Source organism: Neopsephotus bourkii, unplaced genomic scaffold (genome assembly GCF_033783945.1).
Source record: "Neopsephotus bourkii isolate Nb327-2 ecotype Australia unplaced genomic scaffold, CSIRO-AGI_Nbou_v1 NB_1630, whole genome shotgun sequence".
NCBI classification, from domain to species: domain Eukaryota; kingdom Metazoa; phylum Chordata; class Aves; order Psittaciformes; family Psittacidae; genus Neopsephotus; species Neopsephotus bourkii.
The window spans coordinates 2,654,388-2,674,265 of NW_026902105.1; the positions used below are offsets into that span (position 1 = coordinate 2,654,388).

The 19,878-nt window shown below is 47.1% G+C and overlaps 1 protein-coding gene across 3 annotated transcripts; it reads right to left on the reverse strand.

Moving 5' to 3' along the window:
* Positions 1-1,842: 1,842 nt before the first annotated feature.
* On the reverse strand, positions 1,843-19,594 carry RRM2B (ribonucleotide reductase regulatory TP53 inducible subunit M2B). Of its 3 annotated transcripts, XR_009728441.1 has the most exons (10): positions 19,174-19,591; positions 15,070-15,225; positions 13,315-13,431; positions 11,173-11,306; positions 9,516-9,610; positions 7,065-7,198; positions 4,375-4,479; positions 3,201-3,314; positions 2,445-2,733; positions 1,843-1,924 (listed from the first exon to the last, which is right to left on the reverse strand). XR_009728441.1 is itself a non-coding variant. In XM_061373294.1 (9 exons), exons 2-9 carry the CDS (start codon positions 15,109-15,111, stop codon positions 2,581-2,583), a joined length of 894 nt encoding a protein of 297 aa, XP_061229278.1. In that variant the 5' UTR covers positions 15,112-15,225; positions 19,143-19,594; the 3' UTR covers positions 1,843-2,580. The 3 variants fall into 3 exon arrangements, 2 of the variants coding, with proteins under 2 accessions (XP_061229278.1, XP_061229277.1); XM_061373294.1 differs by having other exon boundaries at positions 1,843-2,733; positions 19,143-19,594; XM_061373293.1 differs by having other exon boundaries at positions 1,843-2,733.
* Positions 19,595-19,878: the final 284 nt, after the last annotated feature.

Here is a 19,878-nt window from a genome sequence, read left to right on the forward strand (position 1 = left end):
GAACCTCAGCCAGCACAGACCATGGTGCCCAGGGCTGGGCTGCAGGCAGGCCTGGGGCTGAACCCTACACTGTGGGGCCCAGGCACAGTCAGAATTCCCAATGCAAGGGCACAGTGCCCTAGACAGATCAGATACCACCCACCAAAATTACATTTCTGGAGTGTTTCCTCTTTGAACCTAGGGGACTCCCAGGAAATTTCTTCTTGAGCCAGAAGATTCCAGAAAAAAAGTATGTGTTTGCTCCCTAAACTGCAAACGCCATTTCTGAGAACAAAACCCAGCAAGTTGAGAGCTCACTAAGTGCAAGACAGCGTATGGAGCACTCCTAACTCTCTCCCGTGACCCAAAAGCTGTGAACACCAACTTACTCTGGCATGGCCCAGTTTCATCATTTTGGATATCTCATAAGAAAGCATGTAAGAACAAACAAAGGCATGCACCTCTCCACATTCAAGTTTTATTGAAACTATACACATACTATACACACAAACGGGAGCTGCTGTACCAGAATTTGGTATCTCCTGTGCATTTACAAAACCTGAGCACATAGCAGTTTCATATTTGGATATTCTGTACACTCTCTTCCTAATTCACAATACTCAAAACAAACGCTTTTTCACAGTTTTAGTGACATAAAAATAGGTTCCATTCCTCCAATAACAGACCCATGTACAAAATTTTCTCTTTTTCCCCCAGTACCACAGTATTTCCAAAAGGTGCTGGATTTTCTCTCTGAGCCCACAGTTCTCTTGCAGTTGCAGGGCACTAGTGAAGGACACCAACGCCAGCTTTTCTCTGTATTCTCCAAGATCCCTTCTGCCCTATGTACTTTACGTCAAATGAAGCAAGCACTTCTGTAGGCTGCTTCCATGCCCATTACATACTCACGATCTTTTACTGAGACCAAACAAAAGAGTCAGTTCTGCTGCTCATTTTGACACCAGGGACAATTGTTCCCTACAAACTATGCTAAAGCAGTGGACCTGTTTCCTGGAACTCAGCTACCCAGGGCTATCTATGCCTGATGTGGGCTGGCAGGGAAATAACACTCCTACCACTCCATCACCGATAACCCTGGGCTGTCAGGTCATCTCATGGCAGGCATATCGAAAGCAGAACAAGATGTTTGCAACAGTAAGAAAGACTTATAAAAGCTCTTATACAAATTGCTGAACATTATGAAAAAATGCTTGGGTTTAATGAAGCAGAACCCTTTGTCCAGCTCATGTACACTCACTTCAGCTTTGGAAAAAAAAAAAAAAGAACATATCTATTTGCAAATAATCCACCTACAACTGAATAGTATCTCTTCCATCCCAAGTACCCCTGCAGCATGCTTGCCATTATCACATTGCTTCATTTTGCATGTGACATCAAGAACTTAAAAAGAACAACTTCCAGACACACACTGAACACACCAAAACCCAAAGAGCAGTCCTCTGTGAGAGGCCGCTGAGCCACGCTACTTCAAGATTTGGTTTTAAAAGGTTTAATGCCTTCCTCCAGAATCGATTCTGTGATGGCTTCAATGGTTCACATTAAACACACAACTTGAAGTACCTTCACACATTACTGGTGCTTCCTTACAGCCTAAGCAGTATGTTTGTAGCACCTCCAGGGATAATTCTTTGGAATGATATGCCTTCTCACCCCACCAATGCACAAGTGAAACAGAGAAGGGGAACATATTAAACCACCCAGCATGACAAAGGGAAGACAGATCACACCCAGAGCTGGCTGTTCCAGTGTCAATGCTGACTGCAACTCAGCACAACTACAGACTGCTTAATAAGGCACTTATTCAGAGAAGCATGGAAAAACAAGGAGCACAAGCCAAAGACATACAGGATGTGTTTTTTCTCTGCTATTAACAGGCTTGCCTTTTCAAGGAGCATTGAAAGTCCACTGACCTGCTCAGTAACAGCTGTAAGACAAAAATCATATGTATTTGATTTAAACTCCCACCAACAGCCATCGGTTTTGCAACCAGAGTAAAACATTTCCAGATAGAACCCAAGTTAATGGGAAGATCAAATTGTATCCCTGGATTTAGTAAGATTTTATAGTTCACAGGTTGTATCTCCCCACAATCACTTATTACTCTATCTACAGCAAGATGAAAGGGAAGAGCTTTTATTCTAAACCAACTCTATAAACATGAAAACAGAAACCATGAAAATCATTTATAGCAACATATATACAGAGTGGTACCTTATCTGGTTTTCAGATTAAAATCCCATAACATGAGGTAAATACACAGTTTGCTTTCTTAAAGTACTACCAAAGTCTTAAAAAAGTAGTTGTAACCAGGTGATTTTTAAAGACAGCAATCACAGCAGATGAATCAAGGGAATTTTCAAGAGGCAATCCTCCTAAAAAGCCATATAAAAAGGACACCCCCCCCCCTTTTTTCCCTTAAATGGCACATAGAGAAATATATTTACCTCTCTGACAAACAACATGAAAACCCAGGAAAAAAAATCCCAGTAGACTCCAATTCCAGGAGAGAAAACAGAGACAACTTCACAGCAGAAAGTGAAATGGGCAGAGGGAAACAGTCACCGTTCATTTGCCAAGTCATCAAAAATCTGCATCCAGAGTGAAGACATTGTCCATTGTTTCTGCCATAACAGCAAAACGTTGATATTCCGAAACCCGCTTCTCAAAGAAATTTGTTTTTCCTTCCAGAGAAATATTTTCCATGAAATCAAAAGGATTTTCTGCATGAAAGGCCTATGAAAGGGAAACACCATTACACTGGTGATTCTGAAAGGGTAACAGTGCTTTAAAAACTCCAACAAACAAAACAGCCAAACCCTTTCAAACTATCTCATCCCTTGCTGCAATATGCTGTAGGATCTATGGACCCCTATCTAAGCAAATTCAGTACTGTCACTCCTCAGGAGATTGGTCTGTGGTGAAGTTCACCAGCGCAAGGTTCTTACTACCCTTGGAGGACCACAGCACTTGAGCTTCCCATTACAAACCTGCAGAGCAGCTGAAGGGGAACAATGGCATAAATTGTTCTTGCTCTTTTAAATAGCGAAGGATATACATTAGTGCTGTGGTTTTAGCTGTCACTCACAGAAAGTGGAAACACTAAATATGACCTGCTCCCAGGCACATCAAGAGTGCTTTGTGCTGACAGCTCTCCTGGACTGCCAGGGCAGGCCAGCACTTCAGGCAAATGCACCTCTTACCTTTGAGAACCCAAGTTCCATCAGTAACCGGTCTGCGACAAATTCAATATATTGTTTCATCAAAGTGCAATTCATTCCAATCAGACCTACAGGTAGTGCCTCTGTTAGAAACTCCTACAAGTTAAAACACAGGCAACATTTAGAGAAATGAAATTTAAGAAGGAAAAAGGAAAGAAGACACCTGTGTTTCACAGTAACATGATTTGTGATATTCCAGGCTCCTCAGGCACTTGGTCTGAATAAATAACTTGTATCATTAAACTCAACAAGTGTCTTCTGCTTCCAGTAGTTGTTTGTACCTTCCTTTATTTTTAGCACATTTTTCTGGAAAAGGCACAAGAATTTCTATTACTGCCCCTATCGTTCTGCCTTCCTCCTCCTCCCTGTAAGATCCCAAGCTTCAGTGTAAGCCCAAACTCCAACTTCCACAAAACCTACAGACCATATGAATGGGAGCAGGAATAGATCCAGAAAACTACTGTTTTCCTTGGCTTCCAGCCATTATGGAACAACAGATCAGAGAGGACAGTGATTTATGTAAGTGCTGAACACAGCCACATACATACTTAGGCACCAATGCAGTATCTATCAGTGAGGCAAAGCCAGAGCGTTTGTCATCATCACAGTAGTTAAATGACAACAGAAAAGAAACAGTAAACTACAGTCCTGCCAAACACCCAGCAGTGCAGAAACTTGTAGTTGCAAATGGGTAGCAGCTCATGTGAAAGAACCTGACAGCAGCCTCAGAACTCAGCATAGTGACTTGCGGCCACAGCAGACCCTGTCTTCTCCTGAGGATAGGCGGGGATGTGCATACAGTAGGGAGAGACAAAGATCCTGAAAGGACAGAGGTAACAAACCCTTCTCTAAGAGACGGTTGTGGTTGAACTACATGGAACTATTCTAACCTACCCTATCCTATCCTAAAGAAGGCAGCCTTTCTTACTTTCTGTCATTAAGGAGGAACCAGCTGCCAGCTTCAGCTTCTCCCAGTTGCTTGACAGCTGAATCAGGAAGTCTCCGATTCTTACTGTCACCATCAAGGAAGAGAGAAAGGATCCAGGTCTGAGCCAAGTTTCAAATATGGAATCCCAAAAGGTAGAAATTAACTTGCTTATTTATGCAGATAAGACTGATCCCTCACTGCCCACAGTGCTGTCACGGCCAGGCTTACCTGCTCGATTTCAACAGCGTTAACGATGATCTCATGGACCCGCTCTTCTGACGGCCTGTTCACTAAATAATGGAACATGAGACAAGCAAAATCACAGTGTAGACCCTGAAGTAACAGAGAACATGAGAAAAAAAAGTCAGCTTTTCCTTCCTTCACATAGTTTGCTCTTACTTTGAGGCTGCTTCATTCAGGTTGAAGCTTCCTAGCCTCCTGCTTCTTTGACAGTGTTAATGTTAGTACACGTAGCAGGCACTTTTAGTTTACAACCCAGTTAATAACATCTGAAATCCAGCACGTGCCACCTATGCCAAAGTAATGCTCAGCATACGTATTTCTCAGGTAAATACTTTTTAGAGCTGCTCTACTGCGAGCGATCCTTAACAGAGCCCTGCTGCGTCCCTGCCTTCCACCAGAGATGCTTCTGCAGAAAATCTCCTACATCAAGATCTGCAAAACTACCTGCCAGTTAAGGTAGGCTGTTTATCTGCTCTCCACTTGGAGATACCTGTACAGAAATACTTGGTTTAAGTTCCTTCAGTAGCATTCTTCTCTTGCTTCTCCTCACAGCGTTTTCAGAAAGAAAGATTTAGATTAGAGTCACAAAATCCAAGAACAAGTCTCTCCACACAATGTGCAGTTACTGTGAGGAATTTGCTACCACAACATGCATAATTTTTGATACTTAAGACTACTGTGGGCCCAACTCAACCCACCCTCACATCGACCCCGCTATCCTGCACGAGGCCAGTAAACTCTGCTCATTCCCAAGACTTCCAGAAAAGCCTCCAGCCAGGACAAGACAACACCAGGAAAGACAAGCAATCCATCTCAGTCTGAGGGGGATTCCAGACAGCTGCTCTGCAAGGTGCCTCCATTTTGACTGGCTACAGCTTGAGACTCTGGCATCAGCCACACCTACTGCTGCTAGACTAAAGCAGCACTGTGCTACTGCCTCTCCTCCTGACAGCAAGGTGGTGATTACAGCCTATATGGACCATTAGGGCACATCCAGAGTGAAAACCCATCAGAAGGATTTGGTGGACGGTGGGCTATGAGACAGCGCTCCGCTATTGTTAACAACAGTCAAAACAAATCCAAGAAGCAAAAGGTTTTTCAGAAAGGCTACAAAATCCTTGAGATTCAGGTCATGAAACAGCCCTGAAATAACGTAATTTGAGAAATACTCCTCCTCTAGGGACAGCACTAGGTGCCTGCTGCAGGGCTTCCGTGGTCTTGGTCAGGGCAACATCACCAGCAGGCTGCAGGATGTGCCTTGCTCCTCCCTGAAGTGGCGTGCTGCCCTGACTGGTGCTCCCAGCAGCTTTGCACCTTTAAGAATCAGAATTGTACCAGCTCAAAAAACAGCCCAAGAACACACCCTACAGCTCAAAAAACATTAAGCACCAACAATTTTATCTGTTCAGGTGCATCAGAAAAGAGTTTCTGTACTTTTCCACTGTGGATTCTTTTTACTGCCACTGCTTCTGTAACAGCATTTCCTGGTTTTTGGTGCAGGTGCTGTGTGCACCAAGCCTTACGCTTCGTAACAGCTCTGCAGCTGGAATTATGCCAGTGGAGCTCAAGAAAAAAATTAGTCTTTTGGTGCTCAATTTTGCAAAGAAGTGCAGTTACACTGCTGTATGGAGGAACTTAAATCTCATTCACCTGAGAGTGACCCTTCTGACAAATACGCTTCACTTGAGTGCATCAGTTCACAGTGACTCACAGGAACAAAAGACACACGGAAGGCCAAGGCTGAAGAACTGTTTTGTTTTGCTTACTGGTCGTATCACTTTCTTCAAAAGTGTCTTTTAAACTAAAGGCATCTTGCAAGATGCCTCTTTTCAAAGCAGTTTACCTAATACATGGAAATTACTTACATTATGATAAAGGTCTCTATTCTTTTAGACCAACTCTGGTAAATTCAAACCACTAGCATGTTTATACTGCATACAAAACTGGTCTTTCCGCTTCTTCTGTGCTGACAGCACCATAAGATGTGGGGTACCTCAAAGACAGGCCCCAACCATAAGCAACTGCTGCCAACTGGCAGGCAGCAGTGCAGGAAGCAGTGAAAAGCAAAGGCACTTGTCAGCACATGGCCTGACACATTCAATGTACAGCCCCTCAGATACATCACATCTTAAGCTAAGAAGCACTCACCTCTAATGCAGATTTGTAGCTGCCCACACCCAGGAAGTTCTACTGCTGTGCAGTAACACCAGAACATGGAGAGGAACGGTATCTGCTGCTTGTGCAGCACCCTAACGCAGCTAGCCAAGTGATGGATGCAGGTGGCCATCTGCAAGCTCTGGGACACACAGCTAGGGGCTGTAATGGGGAGTGGTACAAGGAGACCACTTGGACCTGACAAAAGCAGTTAAGGTACAGCAAGGCTCACACATGTCCTAGTGAGCTCCTTGCTCAAGACAGCCAACACTGCAGTTGGAAACCATGGAATTCCACACCAGTCCTTGGGCAGCCAGGCACAGGAAAACAAATGTCCCCTTCAATCAAAAATGTCCACCTTTTAAGTCATACTTAAGTCATACTATGCGTAAGAGTATTGCTAATATTTATATTTACTCCCCTTGCTGCTGAGGAACACAGCATCTTCATTTATATAATTCTGCCTTTCCCCTGGAAACCCACCTTTCTTCCCAGACAGTATGTAGGACACCACACATTACCTCATCTCTGCTAATAAGTTCATTGGAGAAGGTCAGCCCTGGCATCAGGCCCCTCTTCTTCAGCCAAAATATAGCAGCAAAGGAACCCGAAAAGAAGATGCCTTCAACGGCAGCAAAGGCAACCACTCTCTCACCTGTTTAACAGAACACATTTTCAGTTAGACACAAAACAGTGTATTGCTTGTCAGCAAGATGCACCATTTGCATCAAACAGACTGATGCTGGAGAGGAGCAATCCCCTTTGCAGCACCAGGTGCTGTATTTGACCACATCTTTCAGCAGATCTCAAGGCACATGGGGTCTACAACAGCACTTAAACACAGGCAGTGCCAGCAGAACTGAAGAACCAGAGCACCCACTGAAACTGCCACAGGTCAGAAGGAAAAGAACATATCTATCCAAAGTGGGCAGGACATTGGTACTTCTTTATCTCTTTCTCCTAAAAGGCAGGAAAATGGATGTGTAATTAATAGACAAAACCAAGAGAAGAGATGGTCTCCTATAAATTAAACTAAAAGCCCTACATCTCAATCTCTACTTGTTGAGAATCTACATAAAACCATATTCTTACAAGAGTGAAGTACACATAATGTAATTCATCAAGACACAGATAACTACTTACGTTATCCCACCTTTCATCCAAGGATGAACTACTGGTCCCAGTTCTCCCTGTTTTCTACAGGAATGTATTTCTTCAGACTCCTAAAACCACCTGACTGCCTAGTGAAGACACATCATTCCATGTACTCTATTTTTAACAACTTCACAAGAGCCTTGGATAAATTCTAACATAAAAGCTTATGCATTAAGTGCTGGTGCCTTTTCACAGTAAAAACTGCACAGAATTTTCTTTAAAAAAATAAAATAACTCCTAACAGCCAGATGTTCCAGTTCCCCTACGAGATGCAAATGCCATCTACTGGCTCATCTGAGGAAATTCAAGTCAGCAAAAAGCACGCAGAGCAATACAAACTGTAAGTATCAAGAAGTTACTAAGGAAAGAATTTGTCTGGCAACACTAAAAATCTCCTAGGTCACTTCTAGAGAGGAATGGAGCAAAGCTGCTCATACTATATAGATTCAGTGAAGGACAAGACTTCGATGATTTTTACTACACTACTGACAAGATTTTTACTACATTCCACCTAACTAGCTATCATACAAATGAGTTACGCTGAAACAAAAATCACCCATCTGCAGCATCACATAACTTGAGTGCACAGTGGGAGACCACAGAACAGGTACAACAACTGAAACCTCAGCATAAGAAACCAACCAAACTGTGGAGACCTGGCTACAGGGCAGGTCCCCAAGCTGTAAGGAAACACCAAGCAAACAAGCCACTCGGCCACTTCCATATGCCATATCTCCATATGATATATCTGTAAGACCTGGGCCTCCCAAATGTTTTAAATCTGGGAAGTTTTCTCAGTAAGGTTAAAAAAGAGAAGAGGAAAAATGCACCTTACAAAAATTTGGATAGGATACATGAAGTTTGGAGGCGCAGAGGGGAACAGTCTTTTGAGTTAGGGAGCCTTCTGATTCCTGGCACACCCCATGCTGCTGGGAGCAAAATGAAGGAGATGAAGAAGGGACTCCATACACAGCAAGCAAAGCCACACGGGGGAGGTAGTGGGACACTCCAGGGCAGGAGGATCTACAGCTACAGAAAGAACTCCACTCAAAAATGAGCTGTGAACAACAGATGATGCAAAAAAATGATATTCAGATTTATTTTGTTTGTCTGGATGAGTGTCTCCATCTCCTACACTTTCTCTGTTTGGTTTAAAAAATTCGCCAGACTCTGCTCATTATGCATTTCAGCTACAACACGTCTTTCAGAGTCAACATTGTAATCTGAATGCAACTGAATGCAACACTGGAAAGGATGCTCTGTGCTATGCTGATGGAAGATCAGCCAGTGTCCCAGCTCTGAAATGAGATACAAAAACTAGAAACCTGGTCCCAACAGCAAACCAGAAACACCAGAGACGGATGATTTTTGAACCTTTTTCACCCAGACTCAGTCATGCTGTTACAAAAAAGGCTAACTACATACATTTGTCTGTATAAACACAGAAAAAGCTTGGACTTCAGCTGCCCAGTTCTGCACACTAAGAGCCAACTGGAAGAAGCAAGTAGAACCCCTAGAAAATAAGGCCTACAAGCAAAACCTGAGTAAAGTAGCATAAAGACAAAAAAGACAGAGAAGTCCACAAGCATTTTTCATAACACAATTCTAGTGGGCACTGACATTACAATATTGCTTTAGCTGAAGATATAAATACACATGCTCAGTGAAAGTGACTTCTAATTCTTGAGCTAAATCAGAGACCCAGAAGCCACTACATCATCTGTGGAGAATTTATTTCATGTTCCAGGGATGCAGCTCACTTCCAGAGGATTAGTTTGTGACATGTGACAGGAACAAATTTTTAAGAAGCTACACACCAAAAGTGGATTCTCTGTCATCAATCCACTTCAGAGCCCAATCTGCTTTCTTCTTGACACAAGGCATTGTTTCAACAGCATTAAATAAGTAATCCCTATAAAAGAGAAGAAACAGAAAACATCAATATAATAAAAAGTGACTGATGTAAATCTGCCCTGGCTGTCCACACTGGCTCCACCAGAGGAACCCATTATGCCAGGCTCTGAACTAATCCAAATAAGAGACTTTCGACCCACAAGGGGCAATCATCTGTTCTGGTTTTGTCTGGGAAAGAGTTAATTTTCTTCCCAGGAGCTAGTACAGTGCTGTGTTTTGGATTTAGGGTGAGAATAATGTTGATAACACACTGATGTTTTAGTTGTTGTTGAGCACTGCTTATACTAAGTCAAGGACTTTTCAGCTTCTCACACCACCCCACCAGCAAGCAGGCTGAGGGCACAAGAAGCTGGGAGGAGACACAGCCAGGACAGCTGACCCAAACTGGCCAAAAGGATATTCCATACCATATGAATGTATATTCACGAGGAGAAAGCTGGCCTAGGGCCACTGCTCAGGAACTGGCTGGGCAGGTGGTGAGCAATCACATTATGCATCACTGGTTTTGCATATTCTAATTCTTTTATCACCACTGTTGTTATTTTCCATTCCTTTTCTGTCCCATTAAACTGTCTGGATCTCAACCAGTGGAAGGGGAGGAGAGGAGTGAGCAAGTGTCTGTGTGGTGTTTTGCTGCCTGTCGGGTCAAACCACAACATGATCTCTGGTAACAAGGGCACAAGGAGGCAGACGTGCAGAAAACAACAATACCAAGGTCTCAAGAGGAGGTGAGCTGCAGAGATGGGAAATGAAGTCAGATGTCCCATCCCAGAAGTGACCACTCACCGGACTCCAAGCCAGATGGCAGCTACTTCCTACCCACAGAGCTAAACCTTGTCTTGCCCAGCTCCACAAAAGGAACTGGACAATTCCCATGAGCACAGGCTCTGTTCCCAGGCTAAAACCCTGAAATGAAACCTTGCAGTCCTCGCACTGTTACCACACAGGATGCTACCATGGGATACCAAGCTCTCCCTGACATCACCACTACGGAGTCTCTGAGGGGAAGTGCTTCTTTTCAAATGTATTACCATTTGCACTAGGAAGCTCTACAGACAACAAAGGTATGGGGTCTCCAAAGAATCCAATACGTTAAAAATAAACAGTTCAAGTCATATGAAAAAGCACTGACAACAAAAAAGCTGTCAGGATGGCAGTACATTGATTACTGTATGGTAGAAACACCAGCTGGATCACAAGCACTCGATTTCCTGAGGCAGATCATTTGCTGATGTGACAGCAAGCACCTCAGGAACGTAATAACCACAAGGAAACTGTCTAACAGCATTTCAGATAGTCCACGCTTCCTGCAATCAAAGATTTATACAAGTGTTAACTAACTTTCTGACAGTCCCACACAGGTCTGTTGGTCGGTGACATGTCCCTGTATTTTGGGGGTGAGGCATGCAAGTCTTGAAAGCTTTAAGGGGCTGGCCCCAACTCCCCTAGTAAGTCAGTATGAAAGCAGAAGGCAGCTGCTTGCTCCTACTGCCCAACAGTGGTGCCCCCAGTCTAGGTGACAAGATTTCCCAAAGGCCATTAACACACCCAGAGGTTTACCTTTTCTCAGGATCTTTGATGTAGGTGTCTATGAGCAAGCTGTACATCTCTGAGTGAACGTTCTCAATGAGAATCTGAAAGCCATAGAAACAACGGGCTTCTGGGATCTGCACCTCCTGACTAAAACGTGCCACCTGCCAAAACCAGAAACCATGGCAATGAGGACAGTAAAACCAGTTCTGCACGACAGTACTGTAAACTTAATGGGACAAACAATAGATCTCTACCCTGAAGAAAGGATGGGAGCTATCTGGTGGACAAAGAACTGGCTGGATGGCTGCACACAAAGAATTGTGGTCAATGGTTCAATGTCCAACTGGAGACCAGTAACAAATGGTGTCCCTCAGGGATCAGTGTTGGGACCAGCCTTGTTCAACATCTTTGTTGGTGACATGGACAGTGGGATTGAGTGCTCCCTCAGCAAGTTTGCCGATGACACCAAGCTGTGTGGTTTGGTTGATACGCTGGAGGGAAGGAATGCCATCCAGAGGGACCTTGACACACTTGTGAGCTGGGCTGATGCCATCCTCATGAAGTTTAACCATGCCAAGTGCAAGGTCCTACACCTGGGTCGGAGCAATCCCAGACACAGCTACAGGCTGGGCAGAGAAGAGATTCAGAGCAGCCCTGCGGAGAAGGACCTGGGGGTGCTGGTCGATGAGAACATGAACATGAGCTGGCTTCAGTGTGAGCCTGCAGCCCAGAAAGCCAACCGTATCCTGGGCTGCATCAAAAGGAGCGTGACCAGCAGGTTGAAGGAGGTGATCCTGCCCCTCTACTCTGCTCTCGTGAGACCTCACCTGGAGTATTGTGTGCAGTTCTGGTGTCCTCAACATGAAAAGGACATGGAACTTTTGGAACAAGTCCAGAGGAGGGCCATGAGAATGATCAGGGGACTGGAGCACCTCCTGTATGAAGCTAGGCTGAGAAAGTTGGGACTGTTCAGCCTGGAGAAGAGAAGGCTGCGTGGAGACCTCATAGCAGCCTTCCAGTATCTGAAGGGGGCCTATAGGGATGCTGGGGAGGGACTCTTCATTAGGGACTGTAGTGATAGGACAAGGGGTAATGGGTTAAAACTTAAACAGGGGAAGTTTAGATTGGATATAAGGAGGAAATTCTTTCCTGTTAGGGTGGTGAGGCACTGGAATAGGTTGCCCAGGGAGGTTGTGAATGCTCCGTCCCTGGCAGTGTTCAAGGCCAGGCTGGACGAAGCCTTGGGTGACATGGTTTAGTGTGAGGTGTCCCTGCCCATGGCAGGGGGGTTGGAACTTGATGATCTTAAGGTCCTTTCCAACCCTAACCATTCTATGATTCTATCCAGCTCTTCTTTATTCACAGGTATGTCAACAGATGCAGTGCAGAAGAAAACAGAGCTAGCTAGCTAGAAATAAATACATCTGCTGTACATATTGGATAGAGAGCGCTAGTGAAGCATGAGGGCACAGGAGGAGAACAGCGAAATATTGCAGTAGCAATCACTTCCTGTGGAGCAAAGCCTCAGACTTTTTGTTTATCACTAAATAACCCCAAACCTGTAAAAGACACGCTCATGCAATATATGCAGATACTGTGACATTCGACGCATTAGAGACATTCAAGATTTAAACTGGGCATTTGCAGCCAGCTACCACTGATAATCTGTGGTGAGACATTCTGCAGTCCAGAACTGATTTCAGCAGGAAGCTTTCTCTACCTTTTTAGCATCATCCACCTGCAGCCCTCAAAGATTTTAGGATGCTGTTCAGTGAGAGCCAAATGGGTTTTACCAAAATGAAGCATACAGACCATGGCACAGCACAATCCTGCCCTACTTATCATCCAAGACAAATACAGGAACAAGTGTGGGGTTCTATTAATTCATTGAGAAACATGGATCAACACAGCCAGGCAGATGGGTGAGCTTAAAAACTGCATCCAAGAGCGATGTGGAGTCTTGCTGACCACAGCTGGCCCAATTTAACTCAGACAGTGGCCCGAATGGAACAAGCTGCTTATTCCCCTTGGCAAAGGTGAGATGATGGGAAGAAAAAAAAGTGCACATTTAATAAACTTATACATTAATGTCATAAAACCAAAATTAAAAGCCAATAAGCCAATAAACCAATAAAATCAGTAATTAAGCCCTCTGTAAAGCTTTCTTACCAGGTTTTCATTTACAATTCCATCACTGGCTGCAAAAAATGCCAGAACATGAGAAATAAAGTATTTTTCATCTGCTTTCAGCTTGTTCCAGTGAGGAAGGTCCTTTGACAAATCAACCTAATGAAAAGAAAAGAAAAGCATTATTGCCCTTTGAGTCTGTCACTCTATAAGAACAGAATCAGTCTAGTCAAATAACCAAGGCAGAGTTTTGGATTTTGCTCTCAAATCTTCATATGTAAAGGATTTAAATACATGTGGCTGTAAAAGACAACAGACACACAGCAGTACTGCTGTCTCCCTCTGCAACAGTAACATCATGCGTTTGCTTTGCAGCTTACACTTCGTAATTTAGAATAAAAATCAGTGTCAGTTGAATTGTAAATAAATCAGATTTTGAAAAGCATTAGTATCGTCTTACCATGAGTATGAACATGCACCAATAAGCTGAGTTCATTCTGAGACACTTAAACTCTACTTGAAATAAATGCTGATGCTGCAAGAAACCCATACCCAGGTGTGCCAAACGATGGACTGAGCGGACTTTTGCCTTTGGCAGGTGTTCAGCCTCCATCCTGCCAAAGAATGGCACAGGCCGAATGCTGTGCAACTGCTCTCGTCTACCAGACTGAGCTCTAGCCACAGCAGAAACCACAACTTCCTTGGCAAAGCCTTTTCTGTTTGTTTGTTTGTTTGGAGGGAGGGATTTCTGAACCACAGCAGCAGTTAAGTAGGGCCAGATGTGAAAAATATGGAGGCCTAAAACCATATATGTGTATACGTGTGTGTGTATAAACGTGTACACAGATTGGTGTGTATATAAACACATATACACAAACAAGTTTTACAGCTAACTTTCCAGTTCATTAGGAAATGCACCGTCAGATAGCAGGACAGTGTAAGAAGGAATCATCAATATGGTAAAACGCTGATCAGGCAGGAGTTTTAAATGCCTTTTCTTTTATGGTTTAAATCGACCTCTACTGCAACAGGGCAGCAAGCCAGCAGGGCTAGCAATGGAATAGCACTTCTACAGGCAGCAGCTCCTCACCATCCCAGGACACTGGCCTATTTAGAGACTACCAGTACTTCCAGTTCACTAGCCTGCAACTGCAGATCACTGCTCATACACAAGGAAAGGCTGCAGAAGCTCTGAGTTAGAACAACCAGTTCAGCTGGTAGGTAACCCCTCCCGATCGGTGCAACGTCCATAAGCTTCCTCTGCTGCAAGCGTAGCAACCTGAGTACTGCTCAGGTCTGGCTAACCTGGGAAAACTTACAGCTTGCACTGTAACACAGTAACCAGGGCCATCAGGAGTCAGTGAGAAGCGTTTTATCAAGTGTCCCTAATTATCACCATCTTTCGGGAAATTGGGTGCCTAACACTGAAGACCAGCAATCACATGAAATTACACAGAACATCTTACACAGCCAAGGAACTTGTTGCAGGCACCAACACCACAGCAGGATAGCAGCTACTAGACCACAAATCAGAGCCGTAGAGCTCTCTCTGTAACCAGAGAAGTGCCCCAGGATCAGATTACACCTCTGCTACACTGAACACAGAGCAGATCTGCTGCAACTGCCTGGTGCAAGCAGCTTTTTTTCCAGTGCCCATGAAGGGACTCCTGCTCTGTCAAAGGCACCTCGTGTTTGATGCAATTAACTCCAACCCTTACAACATGGGAGCCAGCAGCAGAGCTAGGAAAGATGCACCAGGACCCCAGTTTGAGTGCCGTGTACCAACCCACTGCTCACCTCTTCTGCAGTCCAAAAGGAGGCCTGAGCCTGTTTATACATTTTCCATATGTCTGGGTACTGGATGGGGAAGATGACAAACCGACGGGGGTTTTTTCTGAGCAGAGGCTCGTCGACAGGGTCCAAGCCATTTTCAGCAGCACTCTGAGGGGAGCTCTGAAGATGAAGCACACACAGATCTTGTTAAGGTTGCCGTTACTTATTCCTTCTCTTCCCCATGTCCCAGAGGCGCGGTTCAGAAGCCACCCATGTCACACAAGACACTCGCCTGCCCCCCTGGGGAACCTGCCCCCTTGTCCTCCATCCGCACTCCCACTGCCAGGGCGGCAGGGCTGCCTGCCTGGGATCCACCGACTGCTCCCTCCCAGGAAGCTCCTGCGTGCAGAGAGGAAGCGTCTCTGCAGCGCAGGGAGGAAATCTGCCCCAGGAGATGGCATCAGCGCTACAGTACGGCACAGGGGAGGTGTGTGCAAGCTGCTGCTGCTGCCAGCCTGCACCCAGCACCGCTGCGCAAGCCTCACCGCCCAGGATACCTCCAGAGCATTTCCTGTACATCAAGCCACTCGGGCTTGGAGGGACTGACTGACTTTAAAATGCCATGAGAGCACAGCAACTAATCCCCTTTGGTAGAGGAACAGCCCTGTGCCACGGCAAGTCTGCAGGGAGGTCTGCCTATGCAGTCCCGAGGGGAGCAGAAGGCAGCCCAAGTCAGCGTGGGTCTAGAGGCTGCTCTTAAGTGCTGGCATGAAGCCGTGTGCCCCTCATTCCAACAGCAGGCAGCAGGAAAAGCCCTGCCTGGACACACCCACCCCACCTCACTCCCGCTGCACAAGCTCTGCCTCACAGAGCCACCAGCCTGGCTGAGGCAGGCCCAGCTATGTTTAGGAGACAGGCCAGTGAAGAGCAGCATGGAGAGGGCACTCCACAAGCAGCACCTTCACCTCACCTCCAGCTGGGAAGACCCATCCCTGGGATCAACATCAGACAGCATCCTTGCCAGGCACGTCACCAAGCACCTACTGAAGACAACCTTGGAGAGCTGTCACGAGAAGGGCTGGCAACTCACACTAACCAAAGTTTGCATGCCAGCAGGATGCCTTTATGTGTTAGTTATGAGATCCCACCTCCACTGCTGTAGAGGATAACTAACCACATGAAGTCTTACATACAATACAGAAGGGAAGGGGAGCAACTGACGACCATTGCTTCTACCCTCCCAGGAGGTGCCCAAAGTCCTTTCCCTACCCAGTCTGCTTGTAATCACTCACACAGTAAAAAACGCTTCATTATTTCAGTTTGGAAAATACCCTCAAACAAATAATTCTACTCACATTTAAAATCAAACCAACCACAAACGCATACGCAGCTTGCATAGCTGGCACACGTACCGCAGAGTCCTAAAGAAAACCCATCAGGAAGCACATTCGGGGTTACAATTTTACCATTTTATTATGTTTTTAAATATTACTCAACTACATGAGACAGATTTCGCAGCACCACCTTGTTGAGTCCCTGCTGAAGGCTACAACAGGGCCAGACCTTTTGGATTTCCTGGGATGCAGAGAGAGTTGCAGTAACCCACTGGAAGTGCCAGAAGGGAGAATGTGGGCTGCGTGGGGAGGGCTCCCCACCTTAGCACACACCTCCTCAGGGCCTGCCACACAGCTGGCACCTCCATCTGTTTCTGCACCAGCCATATCCTTGGGAAGGAAACACTGCAAAAGCCTTCCTTGTTAGCCCAGTGTTTCCCTGAGCCTTTTACCTTTCCATACTGCCTGGGGACTATTCCCAACTATTTTAGCTTCACAAGCTGGACAAGCAGTTGCTTACTCAGCCTTGATGCTCCTAAGCCTGTCAAAAGCCAACATACCCAGCCCATAACACAGGGAGATAACTTGAGAAATACTTCTGGTGTCCAGAAGTGAAGCAGAGCACATGGAGTGAAGTTCCAGTATGGCAGGAAAACTGGAGACCAAGGAGCACTTGTCATGTTTCCAATGGCCTTTAACAGCTGCAGACCACAGAGGGGTCAACACACCAGAAACAGCGTCAGTACACAGTGAGACAGAAAGGCAAGAGAAGAAAAACCCTGTGAAGCAGCGTGTGTGCTCTGTAGAGCCCTCATGGCAGCAAAGCAGAAGGATGACTGGAGAAGGTAACGGTCACTAGGCCAACACACCTCCTGTTTTCAGTCCATACCCAGCACCTTTTCCTTAGTCCTACAATGGTGTATAAAACAACACTCAACATAATAAGGAAGAGCATCCAATTTATAATGTGAACATTCTACTTTCTGTTCAGACAACATGACCCAAATGCACAAAAGAGCTGGGGTTGGCAGACACAGCCCTACCCCTGACCTAGCAGGGTCAGCCAGAGAAGATTGCACAGGACTGCATCCAGCCAAGGTTTTGGTATCTCCAAAGATGGAGACAGCACAACCTCCATGAGCAACCTGTGCCAGTATTTGACCCCCTTCACAATAAACAAGTGCCTTCTTACATGCAAATGGAATCTCCTGTGTTTCAGCAAGTGCCCATTGCCTCTGGTCTCATCATGGGGTACTACCAAGAACAATCTGGCTCCATCACCTTTATTCCGCCAGGCATTTATACACACTGGTGAGATCCCCAGAGCCTTCTCTTCTCCTGGCTAAACAGCCCCAGCACTCATGGCTCCTCTTCTTATGACAGATGTTCCAATCTCTTAACTATCAACCCTTTGCTGGACACAGTGCAGTACATCATATCCCAGTTGTTCTGCAACTGCAACCAACCCTTCTGGTGATGGCAATAAACCCAACAGACAACAAAGACTGCCAAGTGGTACTGGAGCTCTTTCCCTTAATTTCAACACAGCAAACTAGGAAGCAGTTAACATATATACACATACAACCACCACCCCACAGCAACAGCTGTTGGGCTGTGTATACAAGTACTTGGTTATCAGCTGCAGACAGGGAAAACATTAGTGCTGGCAGAGCCAGCGCTGTGATGTGGCACATATCATGTTGTAGTATGTGACCGTGACCTCTTCCACACCCTGGAAGAAGGCAGTAGGTGCATTGCACGAGCTCCCAAGGGCTTCAGGCTGGCCCTGAGTAGCCCAAGCCATGCTAACGGTGACACTGGGAAATAACAGTGCTCTGGGGAGACACAGCTTCCACTGCACAGCACCTGCTGGTTCTGCCTGCTGAAGGGATGCACAGCACTAAAGCTTGCCTCTTGGCAGGCTAGAGCGAGCACCTCTTCACCATACATACATGTGATCAGCATATCGCTGTTCACAGAGAGAAACATTAAGGGTTTTTTCAGGCTTGTATTTAACACAGCAAACCCCAGATTTAGGCAACGTGAGTACTGCTGAGTCGCAAAGGTTTGGGAACATCACGAGGGACTTTCTATTACAGAGATCCTTCACCCTTGCACCTCTCAGCCTGGCTTCGCAGGGTGGTGCTGGGGAGCACCCAGGAGGAGCTCAGTCACCTCCCTGGGCAGCCCCTCTCGGCCCACAGGAACTGGGGGTACAGGGACTGGCTCAGCCCTGCGAGCCCAGGGGGCAGAGCCCTGTGCTGCCCAGGCCGGCGCCAGGAACAAGGGCTGCCAGGCCTGTCCGAGGCCGGGCCTGACTCCCGGCTGTGTTCATACATCACAGGTAAGCTCTGCGTGCTCTCCGCGGCCACGGTACCGCAGGGCACGACCCTCGGGAGCGGGACAAGGACGCGAGGGCGCCCCGTGCCCTTCCCAGGGCCACCACAGGCGCCGCCACGGAGCCGCGTCACAGAGTCACGGGCGGCCGGGGTGACCAGGACCCGTCCACGCCCGCCCCGTGGCCCCCGGGGAGGCGGCGGCAGCTCCCGGCACCCGGCGGTGCGGAGGCCGCGGCGCCCGGCTGGAGCCGGCGGCTCGGGCAGTAGCCGGGCAGGGGCCGGGCCAGAGCCTGCAAGGCCGGAGACGGGACAGCGCCGAGCAGAGCTGCGCTGCCCTCAGCTGGCTCCCGCTAGCCCACCGCACCTCTCCCCGGCGGCTGGTGGGTTCCCCCGCCGCGCGGCAGCGACCGCGCTGACCGGACACCTGCCCCGGAGCCTCGCCGCCCCGACCTTACCGGCTCTGGCCCAGCCGGCTCCTGCAGGGCCGCTTGCCCCCGGCTCTCGCCCATGGCCGGCGGCGACTGGGCCGCAGGAGGGCGGCCGTGGTTGAAGGAGGAACCCTACGGTTGCGGCAGCTGCTCCTCCCCGGGGCGGGGCGGACAACGGCCGCGCTCCCGAGCCCCGCGGCAGAGCTCGAGCGCCCGAGAGCCGGTAAGAGGAGTGGCCGCGGAGCAGGGGCCGCCCCACACCGTCGGGCTGACGGCAGGGAATGGAGAGGGGAAGCGGCCGGTGCTTGCAGCCGGCCTCTGACCTCAGGGCAGACAGCGCAGGAGAATGAGCGCCCTCCGCGGCCGCCGAGAGAGAGGCCGAACCGTGGGGCGGCGGAGCGCTGACCGCAGCTGATGCGTTCAAAACCAAGAACAAAAAATAAACAACCTCCCAAAATTAGGAGAAAATTGTGGACAATCCTCCAAAAGATGAACTAGTGGAGGGAGTTAACCGTTTGGGTCAACTATTTACTCAAGAACATGTTCAGAGTTAAAGATACCAGCGGCAGCTGGCCACTGAGGCAGAACCTGAAGTGCCTGTACCCAGTAAGAAGCAGGCATTCTAAAAGTGTACAGGAGCGACCAACCAATGTACGGAACAGCCTTTAATCCATCCTGAGCTAATACAGAACACCCTCCAGCAACTGTGTAGGAGACATACATGGTTGCAGT

What these genes read in the sequence shown, in the direction of transcription:
- RRM2B (XM_061373293.1), bottom strand. Translation starts at nt 19,227, where the DNA reads ATGGGCGAGAGCCGGGGGCAAGCGGCCCTGCAGGAGCCGGCTGGGCCA. An exon ending in AGCCGGCTGGGCCAGAGCCG is followed by an intron (nt 15,226 to 19,173) that starts GTAAGGTCGGGG and finishes CTTCATCTTCAG; the next exon opens with AGCTCCCCTCAGAGTGCTGC. An exon ending in TGACAGAGAATCCACTTTTG is followed by an intron (nt 7,199 to 9,515) that starts GTGTGTAGCTTC and finishes TCTGTTAAACAG; the next exon opens with GTGAGAGAGTGGTTGCCTTT.